The sequence below is a fragment of the Apteryx mantelli genome, chromosome 7 (assembly GCF_036417845.1).
Source record: "Apteryx mantelli isolate bAptMan1 chromosome 7, bAptMan1.hap1, whole genome shotgun sequence".
Lineage (NCBI taxonomy): Eukaryota > Metazoa > Chordata > Aves > Apterygiformes > Apterygidae > Apteryx > Apteryx mantelli.
The window spans coordinates 9,909,004-9,932,398 of record NC_089984.1 but is presented as its reverse complement, the minus strand read 5'-3'; the positions used below and the strand labels follow the sequence as shown (position 1 = coordinate 9,932,398).

The window sequence follows — 23,395 nt, the reverse complement described above, 5'->3', positions numbered from 1 at the left end:
GGGCCTGATGTGGTGTGCCTACACAAAGGTGCCTGGGTCACTGGTACTGGGACAACATGCAAAGAGGGATCAGGAAGGTCTCGGTAGGATGCATGTATTAATATCACCCCAGGGACTCCCAATCCCCTATCTTGCCCATAGGCTCCTGCCCCAGCCAAGCACAGACAGGCCAGCGCCCCACAATTGCTTCTCACATTCCCCAGCTCTCTGCTTCACAGGCACAGACAACAGAGGAAAGTGAGGATTTAATAACAGGTGATCTCTGCACGGCATAAATCTCTCAGCAGAGGCCTGGGAAGATCCATTAGGCTTTCCTGCTGCAAGGTGGACCTGGCTAGGCCTTCTGACACTAGCATCTGAAGAGGGGTGAGGCATGGCAGCATCCTAGCATTCACAGACTTCAGCTCAGAAAGAGGTAGTTGATACCTCTTCCTCCTCTCCTCAGTCTATGCCATACCTCTGAGGGATCTTAACCTCCAGTCTGAGGACCACGATGTTAGTAATGACACAAAATCATTAAAAGATTGCACATAATGAGAAGTGGCATATTTCACTCTCCTACCCTCTTGTCCCAGCACCAGAATAAACTAACTGTTTCGTATCCTAAACACATTTTTCTTACTAAAAATGGAGTCCTTAAACAATTCTGGTGTTCTAAAAATAATAAAAGTGTATTATGTGACCATAATGTCTTCACTGCAGATGACTCTATAAAGCCAAAGGGGCAACCAAAGCACAGAAAGGCAAACAGATGCTTTAATCCAACTACCGTAATTAGGAAAGACAGATACACATTCTGCAAACAGCTGTGCTGGCAGAAAACATTGTACCATGTGCTTGCCACTCATCTTCTACTAGTAGTCACCTTTCTTAAAGAAATGTCAAAATACACAGATTATCTTAAAGAGTTTAAATAGTAGACCCTACTACACTATTTTCTTTTTAATGAAGCAGGCCAGGGAACACAAACAGGTCTGCTACCAAAGCTGGCAGAACAGCCATAATGAACAACTAAAAGCAGGCTGGACATCCACTATTAGCACAGGCACATTAAGGCAGTGCCCCTCTGCAGCCTAAGTACCAATAATGATAAATTCACAATGCTGAAGTTTTAGAACAGGCTGGGAAACAGTGCACAAGCCTGCTGGAAGTCACTGATAAATACTCTGGTTATTACTTTGCACTGGAGCCATACCACCATACTGTTGTTGTAGTAGTTACCTGCATTAGCCAAATACCAGTTGATGTATACCAGTTACACTTCTACCCTCCATTTGTTAGACAGGACCTGTATGATCACATCAAAGTTTGTCTTGGGGGGGGGGGTAAGAATTAGCATCCAGATACTTCTTATTGCTTTTAAGGGATTTAAGTACTGTTAAATATTTTTCCAAGCCTTCAACACATTTAAGATTATTTAGCTTTGAAATGCATTCAGTGTTTACTGACACACAGAAAAAAAGTATTTCCCACTGTGAAAGTCCCTGAAACTAAAACGGAAATAATAAATAGAATTTTCAAAAGCACCTATGTGACTTAGAAGCACAAGTTCCCTTGAAGTGCAGAGGATTTATGCCCCTGAATCACATACACACTTTAAAAATACCATCTTGTTTGTATATTTTGTATAACTAGCTACTGCTCTGCCAATTAGCTGCTGTGATTAAGTGATCACCCAGCCATGTACCTGATATAGCAACCTTTGCTCTGCATGCCACCCGGTCGTTTGACCCAATGTCTGAAGACCTGCCAAAAAGAAGAAGTTGAAGAAAAAAAAGAGGTTTGAGATCCATGCATTTAGACTTCTAGAACTCAATTCTTTAAACATCACAAAGTTTCAGGGGTTTCCTATTATAGCTCATTTCAATTGCTTTTCTTTAAAATTAAATATGGTCTTGCAGGTTTAAGATATGAGTCATTAGATTCTTGAGGATAAGCTGGAAGGAAGGTACACAAGCAATTTTCTTAATTCCCTGTAAGAATCTACTCCAAAGCTTATTTAGCCTGGATACTAAAAGGCAAGTAAATTCGTCTTCCCTGTCTTTTCCAGCTCCAACAGAATCCAGTATGTTACCAACTTTTCTCCTTCTTCTGTACACAGAAGTGAGTAAGCAACTTAATTTCTGTATTGGTTATATATAGGTTACAGACAAATGCCTCCTCCTCTATTAATAGAGACCAATTACAAAATTCTGTATTGTTAATATTGTGAATTTACATGTAGGCAGTCAGTTCGCTAAGTAGCTAGCCTATAAATCTCAAGCTGAACCTTAAATTGAGTCAAAACAAACTATAGATAATGAGTAACAATAGAGCACTCTGCTTCCATCTGCAACCGTTCCTAACTCCTAGCCACATAAGGTGAAATTAAAATTTCTAGTTACTACCAATATCTTGACTTCCAGAGACAGTTAGAATATGTTCAGAATGCACAGATTACAGATTAAAGAAACAGAGACAAAATTCACTTGAAAACCCAAGTCACTTCCAGAATTTTCTCTCTCAACCATCATCATCTTATCTGGATTAAGCTTTAACCAAATTCCAGTCTTGACCAAATACTGGAAAAGAACTGCATTTGCATTATCAGCTCAAAGATATCAAAGAAGATCTGAACGTTAGAAAAATAATCCTACAGCATGTATCTCTTCTAATGACCTCAGCTGACAATTCAAAGGACTCCTTAAGATAAAACTCTAAACAATGTATGACAGAGACAAGCCAAGTAAACAATACAGGCGAGTATGACTTTAAGAAAACAATACAGCTATTCAGATACATCTCCAAGTATCTCTGCCCTGTTCTGGAGATGTGTCATCACCATCCTGTGGTCACTGACATCAAAGATCAAAGGCTGTATAAATCAGCATATGTACATATTTGATATTACTCTGTTATTAAAAGCATAAATAAAAGATAAACCCCCGTAAAGATCTTTGCCTTAATAGGAAAAAACAGTGCAACTGCAATAATTACAGAATACCACAAGTTGTAAGTGCTAGTTTTTTAAATCAGCTTTTATGACAGTAGTTGAGGTAGTAAAAAAATGCAATTTTCTCCTTCAATAAATTTCCCCTATAAGACCACATCTCTAAAGTAAAAAATCTGCAGGTTTGTTGCTATAGATACAGTTCATTGGAGCTGTGCACATACTTAAAGAATTTCTATGCTAAATTGCTACATAATATTTCATTAAAGTAATAATCTGAAAATGATAGTGTCTCTGAACCCCTGTTCTCAATATTGCAAAGTTTGATTCCGTTCAGCACAAAAAAAGGCAAATAAGCCATGTATACCTTATTTCATTCAAGAATTATAATGTGAAAATGTTTTCAACTGATTTTTCTTCACATTTATTAAGTTGTATTGATTACTTCGATGTAGTTAACAAAAGTGGCCAGCAGAGGGTACCAATTAACCATGATGATTCCATCATTAAAGAGAATTTAGTAACAGTAAAAAGAATGAAAAGTAGAAATACATGTATCCTGACTTGGATGCTTTTCCATGCTTTGTTCCTTCAGACTTGGTTAGATACCTTTTTGTATGCTGAGGGTAATCAAGACAATACATCTATTGCGTTATCTGAGATTCACATGCTGAATTCTGATGGATAACGTCCCTAATATAATCTGCCCAGAAAACGATTACTTGTATTTACATTTTCTAAAATAAAAAGAACATACTGAAATCGTCTAATAAAGTAATGTTTTAAGGCAACAATAGTGTGTGTGTGCATATATATATATATATATGTATATATATATATGGAGAAGAGAGAAGGAAGGGTTTAAATCTGCTTTTCCAGATAGACTGCCTAAGAATTCATCCAGACAAAAGCCTGCTTCATAATACTCTGAAGGAGAGCTGTTACTCACCATCCTTCAGTTCTGTATGAGACCAGCTCTTCTTTTCGGTTCTGTAGCTCTGCCCTGTATGCAAGTAAGCGGGCATTGCAAACCATCAGGTTCTTAACAGCATGCAACAGTTGGTCTTTCTGTGTGCTCACTGCCAGTAGTTTACAGATGCCTTCTCGCATGCGGATTTCAAAGTTAATCTTCTCTTGGATGTCACACTCCTAGATGTGCAAAAAACAAGAGACTAAACAAAAATCCAGCTAATAATATACAGAATTTTTAAGAAGCTGTATTTATTATACAGTTGTGAGGACAGAAAACACTAGGTTTTAATTACTATGCAGCCATTAAGATTGTTACAAAATGTAAATGATTATTCTTTCTTCAGACACAAAAGAGCACACTATAAAACATAGGATGTAACAGATTAGCTATATACATTATACATGCAAATTCCAAACCAGGTATTAACAGTAACTCACTGTAAGGTCACAGCATCTGAAAGTTACTAAATATTTATGTGCCTCAGCTGTGTCATTCATAGAATAACAATATATATTCCCCTCACATAGTTTGTGAGGCCTAACTGAACAAAGCTTATAAAATAACATCCCACTTTTTACAGTGATCCCTAGTAAAATAATCTCAAAACCCAGGACAATACCTAAAATGCCTTAAATCAGAAATATGAACTTGATACTTCTTTGACCATCTTTAAGAGAGTTAAAAACTGTGATTCTCACAGTAGTTGATATACAATTTGGGTAACACCTAAAAGTGACAAAAGGGGAATATCCGAAGACTTGACTGTTTCAGATAGGATGCAAACTAAAGGCCAAATAGCTGTGATAATTTAAAGATTACACAAGGAGCACGCCTTGCGTGATGGTATAGTCATGTACATGGCGCTTTTCATTCAAAAGTAAGAAATAAGATAGATATGCCTATCAGTCACTAGAATTCTGCATCACTGTGCTATTTTGAAAGAGCAGATTTTTTTAATGTATTATAAAACCCCCTGGGAAGATTTTTATAATAAACTTATTCCTATTTACTTTCAGAAAAGCCCAAGCATTTATAAGTTTGCTTTATTCCTCACTGGCCACTTCAAACAGGTCAGTCCACACCAGCCTAGAAGATAATTAAGGTGAAGGGATCAAAGGTTGTTCACCCTGTCTCCCACAGGTGTGCTAATTGCCACTGCAACTATGATACCCATTTCCTTTTTATGGGGCCACCCCTAGCCAACCCAAACACGTTCAATGTGTAAAAAACAGCACTAAACAGAAGTTGTCCTCCTTGTTTTCTCTGCTCCTGTTGCCCTTTCCTAAGTGCCTTAATGAGGGCATTTAGGTTTAGGACTGAAGAGGGACAGTTTGCTGTCACTGTACAAAGGTTTATATTGCAAATACATTGCAAGTCAATAATGAGAGAGGATTTTTCAATATCAAGCAAGAGCGTCCCAGCTACCTCTAAAATTAAAAACAATGCATCAGTTTTCAGTTTTATAATATATTTGAACTCAAAACAAGTGCTTTGGGGTGGACCTATCAGCATGTGACTGAAGTTCATGATGCAGTAATTTCAATTTACAAGTTCAGTATTTCAGCTGGTAGAAAAATATTGGCAACTGTTCTCCCTCAAGCCTCTAAAAAATTTTCTTCCTTACTTTCTTCCTTATTTTGTTCCTTACTTTACTCCTTATAACTACGCTACTTACAGACTTGGAAAGTCCTCTCTCATTAGCTACTTTTGAAATGAGAAAGGGGTCCTTTACGGCAGTCACAAAAGGTAGCTGGAAGCTCACTAAACAGTCACCACCCAGTCCCTCCTGTCTGCAGAGAGGAGTTTTGGTGTTTTTTAAGGGCTGGTGCCATCATCTAACAGGCAAAAGATACTTAATGTTTGGCTGCTGTTCCACCTGCTCATAGAGCACCTTGCCTTCCAAAGCATCCCCCTTCTCTACCCTAGGGGAAGAGTAGCTCCAGTCTATGTATGCATCCATCTGCATGCACCAGTATTGCAACTTTCAGAACTACACAAAGGATTTAACCCATACTGCATCTCTGCAAGGCTCATATAAAATATTCTAGACTAGCATTAAATGGTTGCTGGACCAGAGCTTAAATAATCTTACCATATAAGTCTGATCTGAAGGAATGACTTAGCAGCCTGATTTAGAATGTATGAAGTTCTTTGAATCTGCAAAAAAATTGGTCAGCTTTTTTTTTTTTTTTTTTTTCAGTTCCCTCTAAAAATACGAGCATACCATCTGGACTTGGGGGAATGACACAGCACTGTTTTGCCATATGCTGTCTACTAACGTACTGTATCCCTTGTGGTCCCCACTTTTCCCCCACCAGTGGCAGCATAACACAGACAAGATTACTAACAGCTGCTGGGATTTTAAGATCCATATTCAGGAACTTCCTAAGCACCACCTTCACAGAGCATCTTATCTCCCCATCTCAACATTCTTATAATTTCAGAAATTTTAATAGATTTTCTAGCCTTACATAGATGATGTAGTCTCAAAACAAAAAAAAGTCACAATCCACCAACAGTTACTGAGAATGGTAAAGAAACCATTGGAGAAAGGACAGATTAAAATCTGGTTTTATTTAATTGTTATTTTAAATACAAGCTTTTAGAATCTTATTCCAAGGTACACTTCAGATTTACTACCATAGAGGCTTAAGCCTAAAACTCATAAGCCTACCATATTTATTTAAAGTAATCAGTTAGTGAGGCAGTAAGCAGTCTTTTAAAACATGGGCCTTAAAGTCAAAATACTAATTTGGGGAATTTCCTGATAGAAACAAGTCTTTGCTGAAATGGACAGCAACAGCCTTTTACAGGTATAGGTCAGTTTTTTAGAAATTGTTTTTTTTAACTAACTAATTCAGGTTTATAGATTAATAGCTAGAAAGATTAAAAAACAAGAAAAGGATCAACTCTGCAGTCCTGAGACCTTGAAGATGATGAACAATGATTTCAGTATGCCAAAGTAGCATGTCCACTGTTCAGTAAGTTAGTCAGCTTTCTCATTTACCCACTATATTTAGCTTTTTAAAAGTTACAAACAAAACTCAGCGGTTCAGTGTTGTTTTATTGCATTTAACCTGAATTGCTACCTTCATCCTAACACAGGTTAACTCAGTCATGCAAAAACAAGCTGTCGCGGGACACAGGTGCCATTCATCAGCCCCTGAGGTAACCGATACATGGGAACTGTTAAGTGAGGCTCCGAGAGCACCTGAGAAGCTCAGCCCCACGCAGGCTGCCGGCCAGGGAAGCCACCCGGGAGCCAGCAGGGCCCAAAGAGCTGGAGGCCGCTTGCTCGCTAGAGAGAGGAGCGGAGCGGGCCGGGCCGGAGGCGCCGCGGCCGCTCGCAGCGGCGGAGCCCGGGGCAGAGCGGCGCCGGCCACGCGGGGCCTCGAGCGTGCGCCTCCCTCCGCCCGAGGCCGCGGCGCCGGCCCGGCCCGGTCCCGCCACCCACGGGGAGCCGGCGGCGGGGCCCCGGGGAGAAGGGTCGGGGGTGCGAGCGCCTCACCGGCTCCTCCCGCTCCTCGCCGCCCGGCGCGCGCCTCCGCCGCATCCTCCCCAACGGCCCCAGCGTTCAAAACTGCCGCCTCGTAACGGCCGCCGCGGCCACGCCCCCCCCCCGCGGCCGTTGGGCGGGGCGCGCGGCGGCCGTTGGGCCGTTGGCGGTGGGCCGGGCCGCGCGCGGGGCGGCCCCGGAGCTCAGGTCACACCAGCGCTCGTGCCCGCGCGATGAAAATGCTGATGAAGCCGCAGCTGCGGCCGCTGTTTTGCAGCGTCTATAGATTTCAACCATCGATATGCGACAACGCAATTTAACACCCCCTCGCAAATAAGCGCTGAGATAGGCTCAGCAGCTTTGCTTTTTCAGCTGTAACAAATACGTTATTAAACGTGGAGATGATCAACATCATTAAAGTCGTTATTTTGATTATGCAGATAAATTTATTGAAATGCATTATTAATTCCATATTATTTAGCTAGAACAGTGAGTGTTGAATAATAAATTTCAAGAAAATGTATTTCTGGGTGCCCAGTTACTTTTCTGAAATAGGTCAATGCCACATCTTTCTGATTAATATTCTTTAAACGAGCTGAAAACAGAGACTTATAACTTCTTTCCTAATAGCTGTTCAATATTTAGTTACCACTGCACTGAAGCCATGCATGAATTTTTAACCATATTTCTGGTTTTCTGTGGTTCATTTAATTATGCTACTTTAATATGATGATATCTCAATAACTGAGCTAGTAACATGTATTGTGAAAAGTATATTATTATATATTAAAATATAAAAAGTCCATTAATTATTCATTGCATTGACTGGAGAGGAATGGGAGCCGTTTCTCTCCTCCACTGCCAGTTTTGCTGCTTTGGTCATCTTGAGCAGCTGCAGCAGTTGAGCCAAACCAGTATCCTTATGCATGCCCTCATCCATGATTTCTTGGCTTTTCCCTCTAAATTCTGCCTCAGAGGGTGCTGGTCACAAGCATGGAGTCTCATTGCTTTGCACGGAGCTGTCAACATTTGGGCAAAGGAAAATGTGCGGGGATGAGTGAAATATGCAGCGTTGTTAGCAGCTTTCAGAGAAGACAGAATTCTCCTGGTTAGCATATGCTTCTTTAAAAATATGAAAAAAAAGGCAGTTAGAAGGGGAAATGTGCAGAGCCTCCTTGCTGCGTCAGGATTTCACCTAGGTGCTCGGCGGCTCTGTTTGTCCCTGATATTTCCAACCTGGGCATAAATGCAAGGGGGTGGCTTCCTTTGCGGAAAATAATGAGCTTCTGGATTTCAAGATGTGTACGGACAGCCAAGATTTCCAAGAGTGAGTTTGAGAGGAATTCATTTGCAGGGCTAGAGAGAGAGCAACAGGAAAATCTCCAAGCAATCCTGGTGTTTCCCGCATCCAGCTGGGTGCCTCCCCTTCTAGTCTCCACTGCAGCGTTTGGGATTTTAGGCACATCCAGACAGCTCCATCAAAAGAGGAGAGAAGCAGTAAGGCATGTCCTGTAAGGTATGCTCTAGCCCCTCTGAATTACGCAGGGATGGGATCTGAACCTCAAAAAACTCTGAATAACCTGCCAGGCTACAAGGACAAACTAGAAGCGGAAATGTAGCATGGATAGACTCTGCAGAGAATTCAGACAAGTCACAGTCTCGGGTTAACTGGAACTGCCTTTTTGTTGAATAAATGCTTGACTGAAAAAAGTGAGAAAGAGCTCCATTCTCCACAAATACCAATGGCTGAAATGCTTCAGGGGCTATTACTTAAACTAGGGCAGCAGGAGGAAATGATAGTCTTGTCATACGTACATCATATGTAGAAACAAGTAAGGAAAGAATCACTGTCTGATTCTGGCTCACTGAAATTCATTCACAGACTCTCAAGATACTGCACCACCACATACAACTAACACAAAATATAAAAAATATCTGTTGAAACACTTTCAACCCAGTATCATCCCAGGCAGTTCAGCACTCCTGGTTAGGCTAGAATCATTCCTTTCTAGAGCAAATCCACTTGTTCAAGTTTTCTAGAAATCCTTGCTCTTTGAAAGACGACCGGGAATAGCTGTCTCGGGAGAGCACCAAAATGGCTTTGTCAAAAACCAGGATGGCTACATGGATACAGTATAAATCATTGCAAAGGACAAGTTATGCCACAAACTATTTCAGGCGAGCAGCCTCTCTAAAGCCATTTTTTCCCTAGTGTAAACAGCTCCCAGGAATCTGTGGCAGCTTTCCAAGAATTCTGGATGCTAATTAGCATGGTTTTGCAGCACAGTCTGTTCAGCAAATCCTAGCCTTAATAAGTCCCCAAATGTGACTGCCGAGAGCGTAAAGGGCTCATGCCTGCAGCCCTTACACATTTCTACTGACATTGACTGGAATTGGAACCCGTAAGAAATCAGTGGGAGTTACACGTGTAGGACTCAGCCCTAATTAATGTGAATAGTATCGTCGCAAGCTCAGTGCGTATCTGTTCTTGAACGGGTTCAAACGCCCAGTTTTCCACTACACGAGAAACATGTTACTGCAAAGTCTGGCTTTTCACTCTCTTGCACCTGCTTCTGCTTTGGTTCTCATTTGCATTCACTTACTAGAGACATTAGGGTTTTTTTCCTTACAAAATCAAGCTTCATAATTCACTGGGTCTGTCAGATGCTTAATTAAGAAATTAAACATTTCACCAAACTACTAGTCCTTATTCTCAGGTGAACACGTGACCGAGATTTTAAGCTGCCTTTCTGCAGGTGTACTAAGAGGCGCGGTGCCCCTGCCGCAGCCCAAGGGTGACTCCAGCGGGGCTGTCCTGCTGCTGCAGCACACACGCCGCTTTGAAATGAAGATGGCTTTCTGCCATCCTACACTATCCAGAGATTTGGGATCCAGCTGGCAACTCTTCTGCTCCCTAATTTAAGAGTAATCCCAGCAGATAGCAGCAATAAAAATGGAAACATCCTAGCCATATTTTCTTCTTGGGATGAACCTCCGCTGAAGGGCAAAGACACCCAAGGCACAACCTACAAAACGGGGGAAATCCTGCGCAGTCACCGCTGGCGCTGCTGCACTAGTGCAGAGGAGCCAGAAGGGGGTGGGATGAATTAAATAGGGGATCTATATCCTGCCTTCAAGGGTTGCTTAAGTGAAATATTTTTTCACATGAATCACACCTTCGCACCATCCTTTTATTTGTCACTTGATTTGCATTGCAAAGCATTTAGCTTCCTTCTAGTATTAGGGAAACTGGATAGCAGAGGAAAGATCATTGTCTATCTAAATCACTGTTCTGCTTGAGTGTTACATCAGTATATTATTTTAAATGTTAGGCCCATCATTTTAGTTTAGCAGGTACAAAATGTCTACACCTACTCTTGACAGCACTGCAATATTTTTCTTAATTTCTTAGTTCCCACAGCTTGCTACACCTACTCTTGAATATCATCAGAGTGTGCCAGTAGAAATCTATTCAATTCCTATTTAGATTTCTCCTAAATGGAAATGCATGAAGATTTGTATTGGATGCATGGAAAAGCATTTGCAAGACTTCTTACAAATGATTTCTACTTTAATTTTCAACTGAAAAGCAAACTATCGCCATGGCTTACCATGATACATGACCGATGGGTTAAATGGGCAGGAACTCTGAAATTTAGGGTGTTTAATTTAACTGAATGCTTGTTAAATTCAAGGGTAAATCAAAAGGCAAACTGCCAACCCTGTTAACTCATAACTTTTATTTCAGCCCGCTGAGTTCATTTAAAGTCTTTCCATTGACTTACTGGACAGAAAATCAAGGCTTAGTCCTACAAATCAAATTAAATATGGATATCTACCTTAGACTGTCATGTGCTTGTGTTTCACTTTTGATCTGGATAAGGGGAAAATTAATCATCTGGCCAATGACCATGAGCGAAAGCATAATCCTACCGCAGTGAAGAGGGAAGGGAGTAGGCTGCATTTTACCTAACTTAAGCAGTCTAAAGTTAGGTGTCTTCTCTAAGATAGTCATGGAAGCAGTCAATGAAGACGTCATCCCAAGACATGCAGGTACCTAAATTAGCCGGGATGAATCACCCTTGCCAGGAACCTGCCTTTCTCTGTTAATTAGACAGAGGCCAGACTAGCTGAGAGGAAACACTTAAATTTCAGGTCTCTAAGATTAATTTTACCCTGAGAATTTGTTCATCTTCTGCTCAAGGTTTTTAATATTTTGCAGTCCTCCTTCAACTGCAGTAGTGCCCCAAATGGCACTGGGGTCACTTTTCTGTGCAATGCTTTTCTATAATATTTATGGCAACATCAATAAAACATTGATACCAGCTGCTTTCAATGAATTATTTGTTTATAGTTTAATATTCCTGTAGGATTTCTACAAAACAACAACAACAACAAATCAGTAAAAGGCTGAAAAAGCACAAGAAATTGCTTTTCCTTTTTCCAGATAGAGTCTAGTGACTTGCTCTGCCTAGTATTTTAAAGCCAGTCTCCTCTTAAAGTGTCTCCAAAACACCGAAGCCTCTTTAAATCACCATATATGGGATAAATACATTCAAAATACATTTTTAACAGAAATTGTAAGTTGCAAAAGATCTATTGCCACGTCAATTTGGAAAACAGTGTCTGAGATCAAACCTGAAAACATTAAAAATGAAGTGAAACATTGTGTGACTTTAAACTGCAGTTTCATGAGCCTCTATGTCTTAAAGGTGTTCCTAGGTAAGCCAAGTTACAGACTGCAGTTCATTGAGGTAGAGCAGTCACACGTGCTCCTCTGCTTCTATTTGGGAGTCCAGGGACCCTGGTTTTGAAGCTGGTGCAGATGTGCTTCCCACAAGAGTACAGAATCAACCCCAGCAGAAGTATCCTGTTGGACAAGGACCCTCATGGGTGACTGACAGCTTCACTGGAAGCCTTCTTCCAGCTGGGAAGACACTTAATGTGGACACACAGTATCTAACAAAGCATGAGTTTGGCAGCCTTTCCCTAAGTTCAGGCATTTATATGGCCTCTCTCTTCCACATGGCTTCCTATCTTCACAAAACTTGCAGGAACCAAATTATCTTTAAGTCAACCAACCAAAGTTGGTTGAAACTGACTGCTTGGATCCATTGCTAATAGGGGGACATTTACAGACTCAGGCAGAAATTAGGGTCATACAAAAATGGTACTCCTCTGTAAATGCAGAGTGGTCCTTTCAGCTGCTCAGTATTAAAAGGATGTTCAATGTTTAAAGGATTTCTTAGAGGTTCTACACTGTCACTTCCATACTCATGCATGTACACCAGGATTTCTTTGTTGGGTATAGAAACCTCCTTTAACTTCTTACGCATACAGTGCAGGTGCCGTTTGGCATAGAAAATGTGCAATGTGAGACAGATCCATCCACGTGTTTGCCGGGCAGCTGCTGGCAAAGTTACCATTTTGCGTTATGGGAGACTACACAACCTAGCTCAGCACTGTACCTTCCATTTTTAGAGTCAGGCCTGTTACAGTTTTTCCTTATTGATCTTGAGCCCCGTGCTAGTGAAAAGTCATTGGATCAGATAAATGGGTTGCCATCTTGAATTTGAAACAGGCAATAAAAGCACTGAGAATTTCTTAAATCTAAAGATGAACTCCTAGATGAGAAAATAATGACAGAAAATTGCCTCCCCTTTGATAGCCAGAGGTCTACCATCTACTGCTGGTATCAGAGCAGATGTAAACCCACTTCTGATAATCGTCTCCCAGGAAAAAGGAGAGATTTTCCAGCTCACTCTTAGGATGGGCATCAGATTTGTTGTTTCAGGGTGAATACAGTATTTGCAGTATAGAGCTGGGAGTATTTGCAGATGGTCTCCAATTCTTTTTTTTTCATCTGGTTTAGAGTATCTCTGCTGAGAATAATACTTAGCAAATGGTCTTTGCCTGAAGTAATTTTGTAGTCTGGTCTGATTTTTTGCAAGTTGCGGCACGTAGGCATCTAAGGAGTGAAAAATGGCAAAGCTATGCGGTCTTGAGGCTTGGCAACATAAACTCCCCTCTGGGCAGCCGCGGGCATTCAAATCCTCTCTCCCATGTGCAATATATTTGTGCACCAAAAGTAAAGTCACCACAAGAGGCATACGCATTACAGTATTACTGAAGAAGTAAATAGTGACTGTCCTGTAACGAGGCGCTTTTTGAGCTGACTGCTGCCATCTCAAATAACCGAGCCACAATAGCTCATGCCTGGTGGCCTAGAGAATCAAACACCATTTCTTTGTATTTCACACACTTGGGATTCTTTTCGATCCCGTATGAGGGAGGAGATTCAAAGGGAGCATAGGGGGCAATATCCAGTTTACTGCAAACTCTTACTTTGCCCAAAGATATGTTCCTAATCAGTAAGCAATTAGTTTGTCTCACTGGTTATCTCAATTATACTGAGGGCTACAAATATTTGTAATTCGGTGAACGTTGCCACCTTGTCACAGAGCTATGATTTTTTCAGCACTTTTCTAAATCATAAACTGGGTACTAGCTGCACAAATGGGCATTTGCCATACCGATCAGGCCGAGAAAGAAAAAGAGCCAAAAATGGAAGGATTAAGGCAAATATTATTTAGGAGTGTGAAAACAACACAGTTCCAACCAAAGAATATATCATTACTATCAATATATTTTTAAGAGCAACATCATAACCATTTGTGGTTGGAAACTTCTGTTGTAGGTTTTAAGCCTCCAGTCCTTGCTCAAGGAAAACATCACTTACAGTTATGTCCTATTTCCTCCTAGAAACAGATACGAAGAAACTCTTGAGCCATTCATCTGCTCACGGGTTTAGATTACTGTAAAGAAATACATCCATAGGAAAAAAAAAAGTTACATTTTTAGGACTGACAACTAATTGTCCATTCAGTATGTCCCTCGTCCCTGTGTCCTCGCCAAACTTCCCCCTAAACCAGGACTCTGCGGCTGTTTTCTCCTGGCACCCGTGATTAGTGCAAAAGCGGTACTCGCAGCGGGTGTTTGCTGAGGAATTAGGCAGCCATATGGAGGGGTGGGGGAATGTATGCCGGGTTTGTTTGTTTTGCTGTGCTTTATTTTCTGCACGACAGTCTGGAGAGGGTGTTTCCCTCTCCCCCTTAGAGTGTAATAGAAGTGTGAAATAATTTGCCTCCACGAAACCTCAGAAGAGACCAAAGGAAGCAGAAAGCAGTTGTCGCTGCAGGGCAGGCTCTGGGCCCCAGCTCGGGAGGCAAGGCTCTGCCTGCAAATAAGCCCAGTAGCAAGGGGCTGAGCCTTTTACAAAGGTGATGGTGTTTTGCTGAATCACTCAAGCGTTAGATCAGAATTGTCCGTTCAGATGTAAGAGAGACTAAAATATCTTTTTCCTGAGGAAGAAAGATGGAAGGGCAGGAAGTTCCTGCAAAAAGGAAACTGGGCCCTGTGAATTTCTAGCAGCCCGTGGTGGGCAGAATACCTGCTTCAAGTTCACTGCGATTTCACTGTAGGAAGAGTCAAGCTATTTCTCCTGTTCTTTGTGTTACCTCAAACCACAGGAAGGGTATAAAATTGGGCTGTATCTATGTTTTCCTCAGTGTGAGATGGTGACATTTCTTGTTAATGATAGTATTTTTGCCTAATAAGACGATCCATTTTTATTCACCATTTTGAAAAAGCAGGGGTTGAATAGCAAATACGAACAACTGCATTTTACCTGAGGTTGGTTTCTCTGAGATTTCTACCATCCTTCTAGACATCTCATGGCCTGTTAAATGAGCTGAGACAACACTTTATGTCACTGTTAGCATTTTAAATTATAAATAATGCTAATAAAAAATAGCACCTTATGTTTTTAGAGACAATTTCATCTGGAAGAATAAAAATAACTAGTTATGCCTGGATGCATGTATTACTTATACCCATGCATATATTTACTTGCTTATTTTAAAAACCAATTTGAGTTCCAGGAAGCTATTTCTAACACTTGACTCTATCTGTGTGTTTGTACAGTGCCATCAAAATGGAATCGTGTTGTTTAAAAAAATCCTAACGAAGAGCGAATAAATTTTTCAGAACAGGTTCTTTAAGCTGCTAGTGCAAACCCAGACTGGAAAGTATTCAAGTATGAGCTGGGACAAAGAGGATCCCCTTTGTAAGATCCCTCTTTTACCCCTCCTGGGAAACCTGCATGCTCGATCACCTCCCTGAAATGCCTGTACACCAATGCACGCAGCTTGGGGAACAAACAGGAAGAACTAGAGATATGTGTGCGGTCGCAGGGCCATGATCTCATTGCCATTACAGAGACATGGTGGGATAGCTCACATGACTGGAGTGCTGTCATGGATGGCTACGTGCTTTTTAGGAAAGACAGGCCAGGAAAGCGAGGTGGTGGAGTTGCTCTTTATGTGAGAGAGCAACTGGAATGTATTGAGCTGTGCCTAGGGGTGGATGAAGAGCGAGTCGAGAGCTTATGGGTAAGGATCAAAGGGCAGGCTAGCATGGGTGACACTGTTGTGGGTGTTTACTACAGACCACCTGATCAGGAAGAGGAAGTCGATGAGGCCTTCTACAGACAGCTGGAAGTAGCCTCACGATCCCAGGCCCTGGTTCTCATGGGGGACTTCAACCACCCCGATATCTGCTGGAAAGACAACACAGCTAGGCACAAACAGTCCTGGAGGTTCCTGCAGAGCATTGGTGACAACTTCTTGACACAGGTGGTGGAGGAGCCAACAAGGAGAGGTGTGCTGCTGGACCTCGTACTAACAAACAAAGAAGGACTGGTGGAAGATGTGAAGGTTGGGGGCTGCCTTGGCTGCAGTGACCATGAGATGGTGGAGTTCAGGATCCTGCGAGGAGGCAGCAGGGCACCAAGTAGGATCGCAACCCTGGACTTCAGGAGAGCAAACTTTGGCCTCTTCAGGGACCTACTTGGAGGAATCCCATGGGTGAGGGCCCTAGAAGGAAGGAGTGCTCAAGAGAGCTGGTTAATATTCAAACATCACCTCCTCCAGGCTCAAGAGCGGTGCATCCCTATGAGTAGGAAGTCAAGCAAAGGAGGCAGGAGACCTGCATGGATGAGCAAGGAGCTCCTGGCAAAACTCAACCAGAAGAAGGAAGTCTACAGAAAGTGGAAAGGGGGACAGGCCACTTGGGAGGAATATAGGAATGTTGTCAGAGTATGCAGGGATGCAACGAGGAAGGCTAAGGCCCGTTTGGAATTAAATCTGGCTAGAGATGTCAAGGACAGCAAGAAGGGCTTCTTCAAATACATCAGCAGCAAGAGGAAGACTAGGGAAAATGTGGGCCCTTTGCTGAATGGGGTGGGTGCCCTGGTGACGAAGGATACAGAGAAGGCAGAGTTACTGAATGCCTTCTTTGCTTCAGTCTTTACTGCTCAGGCCAGCCCTCAGGAGCCCCAGATCCTGGAGGCAAGAGAGAAAGTCTGGAGAGAAGAAGACTTTCCTTTGGTGGAGGAGGAGTGGGTTAGAGATCATTTAAGCGAACTTGACACCCACAAATCCATGGGCCCTGATGGGATGCACCCACGAGTGCTGAGAGAGCTGGCGGACATTATTGCTAAGCCACTCTCCATCCTCTTTGAAAGGTCATGGAGAACAGGAGAGGTGCCTGAGGACTGGAAGAAAGCCAATGTCACCCCAGTCTTCAAAAAGGGCAAGAAGGAGGACCCAGGGAACTACAGGCCAGTCAGCCTCACCTCCATCCCTGGAAAGGTGATGGAGCAGCTCATCCTGGAAGCCATCTCCAAGCATGTGGAGGAAAAGAAGGTGATCAGGAGTAGTCAGCATGGCTTCACCAAGGGGAAATCATGCCTAACCAATCTGATAGCCTTCTATGATGGAATGACTGGCTGGGTAGATGAGGGGAGAGCAGTGGATGTTGTCTACCTAGACTTCAGCAAGGCTTTCGACCCTGCCTCCCATAGCATCCTCATAGACAAGCTCAGGAAGTGTGGGTTAGATGAGTGGACAGTGAGGTGGATTGAGAACTGGCTGAATGGCAGAGCTCAGAGAGTTGTGATCAGTGGCACAGAGTCTAGTTGGAGGCCTGTAGCTAGCGGTGTCCCCCAGGGGTCAGTACTGGGTCCAGTCTTGTTCAACTTCTTCATCAATGACCTGGATGAAGGCACAGAGTGCACCCTCAGCAAGTTTGCTGACGATACCAAACTGGGAGGAGTGGCTGATACGCCAGAGGGCTGTGCTGCCATTCAAAGAGACTTGGACAGGCTGGAGAGGTGGGCAGAGAGGAACCTCCTGAAGTTCAACAAAGGGAAGTGCAGGGTCCTGCACCTGGGGAGGAATAACCCCATGCACCAGTACAGGTTGGGGGTTGACCTGCTGGAGAGCAGCTCTGCGGAGAAGGACCTGGGAGTGCTGGTGGACACCAAGTTAAGCATAAGGCAGCAATGTGCCCTTGTGGCCAAGAAGGCCAATGGTATCCTGGGGTGCATCAGGAAGAGTGTTGCCAGCAGGTCGAGGGAGGTGATTCTCCCCCTCTACTCAGCCCTGGTGAGGCCACATCTGGAGTACTGCGTCCAGTTCTGGGCTCCCCAGTACAAGAGGGATGTGGCACTACTGGAGCAAGTCCAGCAAAGGGCTACAAAGATGATTAGGGGACTGGAGCATCTCTCTTATGAGGAAAGGCTGAGAGAGCTTGGCCTGTTTAGCTTGGAGAAGAGAAGGCTGAGAGGAGATCTTATCAACATGTACAAGTATTTGAAGGGAGGGTGTCGAGAGGATGGGACCAGACTCTTTTCAGTGGTGCCGAGCGACAGGACGCGAGGAAATGGGCACAAACTGAAACACAGACACTTCCATCTGAACATGAGGAAAAACTTTTTCACTGTGAGGGTGACAGAGCACTGGAACAGGTTGCCCAGAGAGGTGGTGGAGTCTCCTTCTCTGGAGATATTCAAAACACGCCTGGATGCAATCCTGTGCAATGTGCTTTAGGTGACCCTGCTTGAGCAGGGGGGTTGGACTAGATGATCTCCAGAGGTCCCTTCCAACCTCAGCGATTCTGTGATTCTGTGATTCTGTGATAATGCCCAGGTGTGTTTGTGCAAACAGCGTCTGTGCTCTGAGGCCTGCAATTGGCAATTTTAACCAACAAATTAAACTCTGCTTTCTCTTATTCTTTCCCTACCCTAGTATGTCTTCCCTGACCCCATCCCTCAACAGTCTGCAACACTGAGTCATCCTGGTTACATGTACGTGCACTGGATTTTGTGGGGGAAAACGCAAGCAAAAGCAAGCACCTATCTAACACAAAAAACATTTTTGTTTTATCATTAACACCTCGGGAAACTCATACTACTGGGAATACCCCTGTTGTGTCATACCGTCTCTTTCAGACCTGCATCAATTTCCATCTTTAAAACACTAGTACAGGAGGGACTTTCTAAAAGAATAAATGGGATATAGATTCTCAGCTGCCCTTTGTGCCTCTCTCCGTGCTTTTAGCAAGGGGCATGCTCTTTTACGCACGTGTGTGGTTGCATCTACTTGCTACACAGGCAAGTAAACACTCATGCTGAATTGATTTCAATGCTCTTGCTGAATTGATTTAAATGGGAGATCGGCACCAACGGCCACTGAAGCACCCAGCACTTTGTTGGCAGCTTTCATGCAGTCAGTGCACACATTGCTAATCTGGACAGGTTTTTCTCATCACCACTCCAGTCACACTAATTTTTAGACATTCCTTCTAAATTATCTTACTAAGTGGCATCACTGAGTCTGTGGAGAACAAATGCATCTTTCACCATTTTAGGGGTAATAACTTTCATACGTAATTGGCACCATATTGGTTTATGTGTAGCTAACTGTGTTTTATTTGGCAGTTGTTTTAATAGTTGGCTAGAAAGTCATCCATAGCAAACCGCCTTCTCCAGGCTAAGTTTCTGAGGGTTCAGATTTTTGTGCCTACAATAAAAAGGATGAATCTTTCTATTGTTGCTAATATTTTCACCTCTGGGCATTTCTAAATGAAATTCAGTGATCTAATCAAATAGCCTGAGTTTAAGATAAAATTTTTCAAAAGAGAAAGGGAATCTGAAAATATGCCCTAAGTCAAGTCTTGAGGTGAATGTAAGCTTTAATGTATGTCTTGGAGAGAAAATGGGAGGAATATTTCAATTCTGGAAAGGTTCACATGAGTTTAACCTACAAAGCAGACAATCTGGAGATGGCAGCAAACTACATGTGGATGGGACCAGTTTGAGTTTTGTTCTGCTCCTCTGTGGCTACAAATTGCATTAAGTTAACAGCCGTCTGGATGCAAGACATTTGAGGAAAAGGGGAAAATGCACCACTACAACACTTTTTTTTCCTTTGGCCAAGATACTTTCTTCCAGTTTTCTTTCTCATATTCAGCTAGAAATATCTACTCACACAGCCATGAAGACCTACTGCCTGAAAGATGGAAGTTTATGTGAAAATACCTGTTTTCAGGATTCTTGTTATGTATCAGCTCTGTTCCTTCAAATAATAAATGCTCTTATGGTTTCATTTCAGATGTAGCAGCGGCAGGAGCACAGTATTTCCCAGGACTGCATCTTTCATTTATTTGGATCATCCAAAAATACATGTCTTTTAGAACTGGCTAGAGCATTGCATTGGCTTACAGTTTGTTACCTGCATATATTTTTAGACATCAGCAGTTCATTGCACTTTTTAATGCACTTGAATGGGAATATGTCACTGATTTCAGAGCCTTCTTTTGAAAAGAATCTGCTTTGTGCATAAAACCATTAGCTCTTGTTAGCGACAGAACCTGCTCACAGTCAGTGCCTACAAAGCAGTAAATATTAAAGATGATGATACATCACCTTGCTCTGAGCACTGCAGCTTTAGCAATTGCAAAGGACAGCATTCATTGAAACAAAAAATTGTCCTTTTAAAGACAATGATCTCATGCCTAATTGCGCACTACACAAGACATTATTTTGACATTCGGCACAGAAAGTCAGTGATAAACAAAGGCCCAATTCTGGAGTAAGCAGAGCCCTAACACTCACGCCCCCCCCTTGCAGTCCTGCAATACTCTGTGCACCACTTAGAGCAGAGCAGGGCTGAACCAAGAGACAAATGACGCACAGCCTTCATGCTGGCCCCGTGTGTTCAGGTGAATTCCACCCTATGTGTCTAAAAAATTTCTGTCATTAATATATTCAACCTGTCGTGGAAGAGGCAAAGAACTTAAACTGGTTGTGCAGCCACATGGCTTTTCTTTCCCAGTTTGCACTGTTACTTGACTACGACATGAATACTGAGCATCGCCAGCGAAGCTAAAACACCAGAGAGAACCAGGTTCTTTCATCTCTGGCTAGCATCTGGAACTAATAAGTGCTCTATACTTTTCTTTTAAGTCCTCCCTTTTATTGTGGATTGTGCCTTCCTTCTCTTCATCATATAGGAAGCCTGTTGGTTTAAATGAGTCCCTCTCCAGTTACTTTGAAAGCTCCATTAATTCCACTCATTTGCTGTATTGCGCAGGTGCGGGACCCTCCAGCCTACCATCGTTCTCCCAGTTGAGCAATAGTTGATCCCCCAGACCTTTACACATAATGCAAACTAAAAAATGAACTGCTGATATGAATATCAGAAAAGAGAAGAAAAGAGGAAATATGAGAGAGCATGAGGGAACAGAGGCAGGTTTTCCCTAAGTGTCCAATAAAATCAATATACATTCAGATGGTGTCAGAGACCCAGGTCTGAATTGTCTTCTGCATTGCATGTGATATTTGATGTCTATCCTAGAGGGAGCTGGCAGGGATTTTGTCTGTTTGACTCAGTTTGGGCTGTTGGCTTGTTCCGGTTTGTTTTCACATTTCCTAGATTTGGGTTACACTTCAAAGACAGATTCCTGACAACTCTGATGTGAGCTGCTATCACGTGGCCTTTACTGGATCTTTTGTCCCTGAAAGCGCTGGAACGCAATTCTGCCATACCTTCCCCCTCCGGCACACATGCAATTTCTCCTCCACCCCACGGTCCCTACAGCAGGAACCTACACATGCCCAGAGCACATCTCTGGTATAAGCGCACCAGCATAACATCCCCATCCAACAGAAGTCCCTGCTCGGTATTTGCATGCAGATATGACATCCTGATGCCATTTTCCATGGCACAAGGGATCCTTAAAAAGGGGTGAAAAATGCCCCACCTCCAAACAGGCCAACTTCCCATGCTTTCTCTCTGAGACTGACAAGTATATCCAAAGCCAACCATGTGCAAAAGCCAGGGGAAGGGAATACGATTGCTTTAAAGGCAACTGACTCTCACCTCTCTGATGAAAGACAGAGCTGCACAAGAAGATCCTCTTTGCCCCCAGCACGGGTGTCAGGGACGTGGCAGGATAGGGGAAGGGAGAGCGCTGGCCCACCTGCTTCCCACATGGCTTCGGGTTGATCTCCCACATCCTTGGATATGCCAGATGTCTGAATTTGCCATTACAGCTTTTTAACACTGTTCTTTTATGTCTCTGCATATGTAAATTAAAAACTTGTAAAACCCCAGCACGTAGGATTTAGACACCAAAGCAAACTAATTAGTTATAGATGGCAAATTCAGCCTTTTTATGGCCTTTTTGGGCACTTTTTTCAGTTGGGAAGTCAGAATGATTTATTTTGCATGTAATTCCTCCAACACAGAAGGCTTTTGGTATGAACTTTTAAAAGAGATGCTCGTTACCATGCAGCCTCAGTTAGAGAAAGCCTGCTACCAGAATGAAATTGCTCAAGATTATGCTTTCATGGTGTGCTTTGTACTTTGCTTTCCTTTGGAGAAAACGTCTGTATTTTAATAAGTCCCAATGAGGAAAAGGTTTTGCTATAGGGAGAAATCTTTCTTTAAAGATATCCTGGCACATTTCTTTGCTGTCTTTCATTCTCCTTTCTGAGTGGGGCAGCTTTTTCCAAAAGCAAACGACCCCCTTTCTGTAGAGCAGGTCGCCTCTCATTTTGGAAGAGCTCTAGGAACAGCAGTTATTGTATACCTCTCCCTTCTATCTTCTTTTGATGCATAAATCGGGTAGCAAATCCCACACTTGATACCTGAACTGTAGCCGAATTGCTGTACAGAGCCGGCTCGAGGTTAGCTTGTTGCAGCCATATGAAACATCCTGTCCCAGTTCGGGAGCCACGCTAGGTTTGTCCCACACCATCACCAGTGACATTCAGACCCTTTTCCGTCGCTACCAGTCCCTTGGAGTCAGCCCTGCAGCTCCCAGCACTGCTGCCAGAGGCGCTGCTGGGCTGTGGAGGATTTCAAAAGGCTGTCCCTATGGGGGGAGCAGGAGTCGGATGCGGAGAGCAGGAGTGGGACAGCTTCATTAGAAGGCTTCAGCTCGTTCTTGTGCACATTACAAGTTATATCCCCATAGCAAAAGGCAGTGGAAACGTAATACGTTGTTATCCTTGAGGGCTTCCTCCCTCAGTTAAATTGCCCTGGGACTTCACACTGAGGTGGAAGAAGGGCACTCACAAGTCCTGCCCTGCCTGCAGCCGGAGCAGCCTCCAGGGCAGGGGCCGTAACAGGCGTGGGGCTGCTAGAGAAGCCATCTGCCCTGCCCGTCGTAGCACACTTGACTTACTTCAAGTAGCATCATCCTCATTTTCATATGGGGACCGAGACCACGAAAAGGGAACTTGCAAAAAATAAAATAAGCGTATCAACAATATAATCAGCAATGGGCAGCCTCGCACTGTTCATCTGTTTGCTAGCTGTAGCTTTCCAGCCCATAGCATTCCTGCCCTTTAAAATAAGCATGGTCAACAGCAAGCCAGCTGGAAACCAAGGATAAACAAAATATAACTGGAACATCTATACAGATAGGTTCATCCTCCTATCTAAATGAAGTATCTTTTTTTGAGGACAAATCAAGATGGCTGAAACGCAGGCAATACGCACTGCTGATGCTCTTCCCCACCTCACTCTTTTCCTGTCTTTTGGAAAACACGGCTGCAGCCATCTCACCACATCACCAGCTAAAACACTGA

The 23,395-nt window shown here is 43.0% G+C and overlaps 1 protein-coding gene across 1 annotated transcript in view; it reads right to left on the bottom strand.

Annotated features, from left to right (window-relative positions):
* Nucleotides 1–7,446, bottom strand: part of RTKN2 (rhotekin 2) — a 32,028-nt gene extending 24,582 nt beyond the window's left edge. Inside the window, exons 1-3 of the mRNA XM_067299502.1 lie at nucleotides 7,411–7,446; nucleotides 3,879–4,078; nucleotides 1,688–1,746 (exon numbers count right to left, since the gene is read on the bottom strand). Of these exons, the coding sequence (XP_067155603.1) occupies nucleotides 1,688–1,746; nucleotides 3,879–4,039 (220 nt within the window). The 5' untranslated portion in view covers nucleotides 4,040–4,078; nucleotides 7,411–7,446. The remainder of the gene's footprint in view (nucleotides 1–1,687; nucleotides 1,747–3,878; nucleotides 4,079–7,410) is intronic.
* Nucleotides 7,447–23,395: the final 15,949 nt, after the last annotated feature.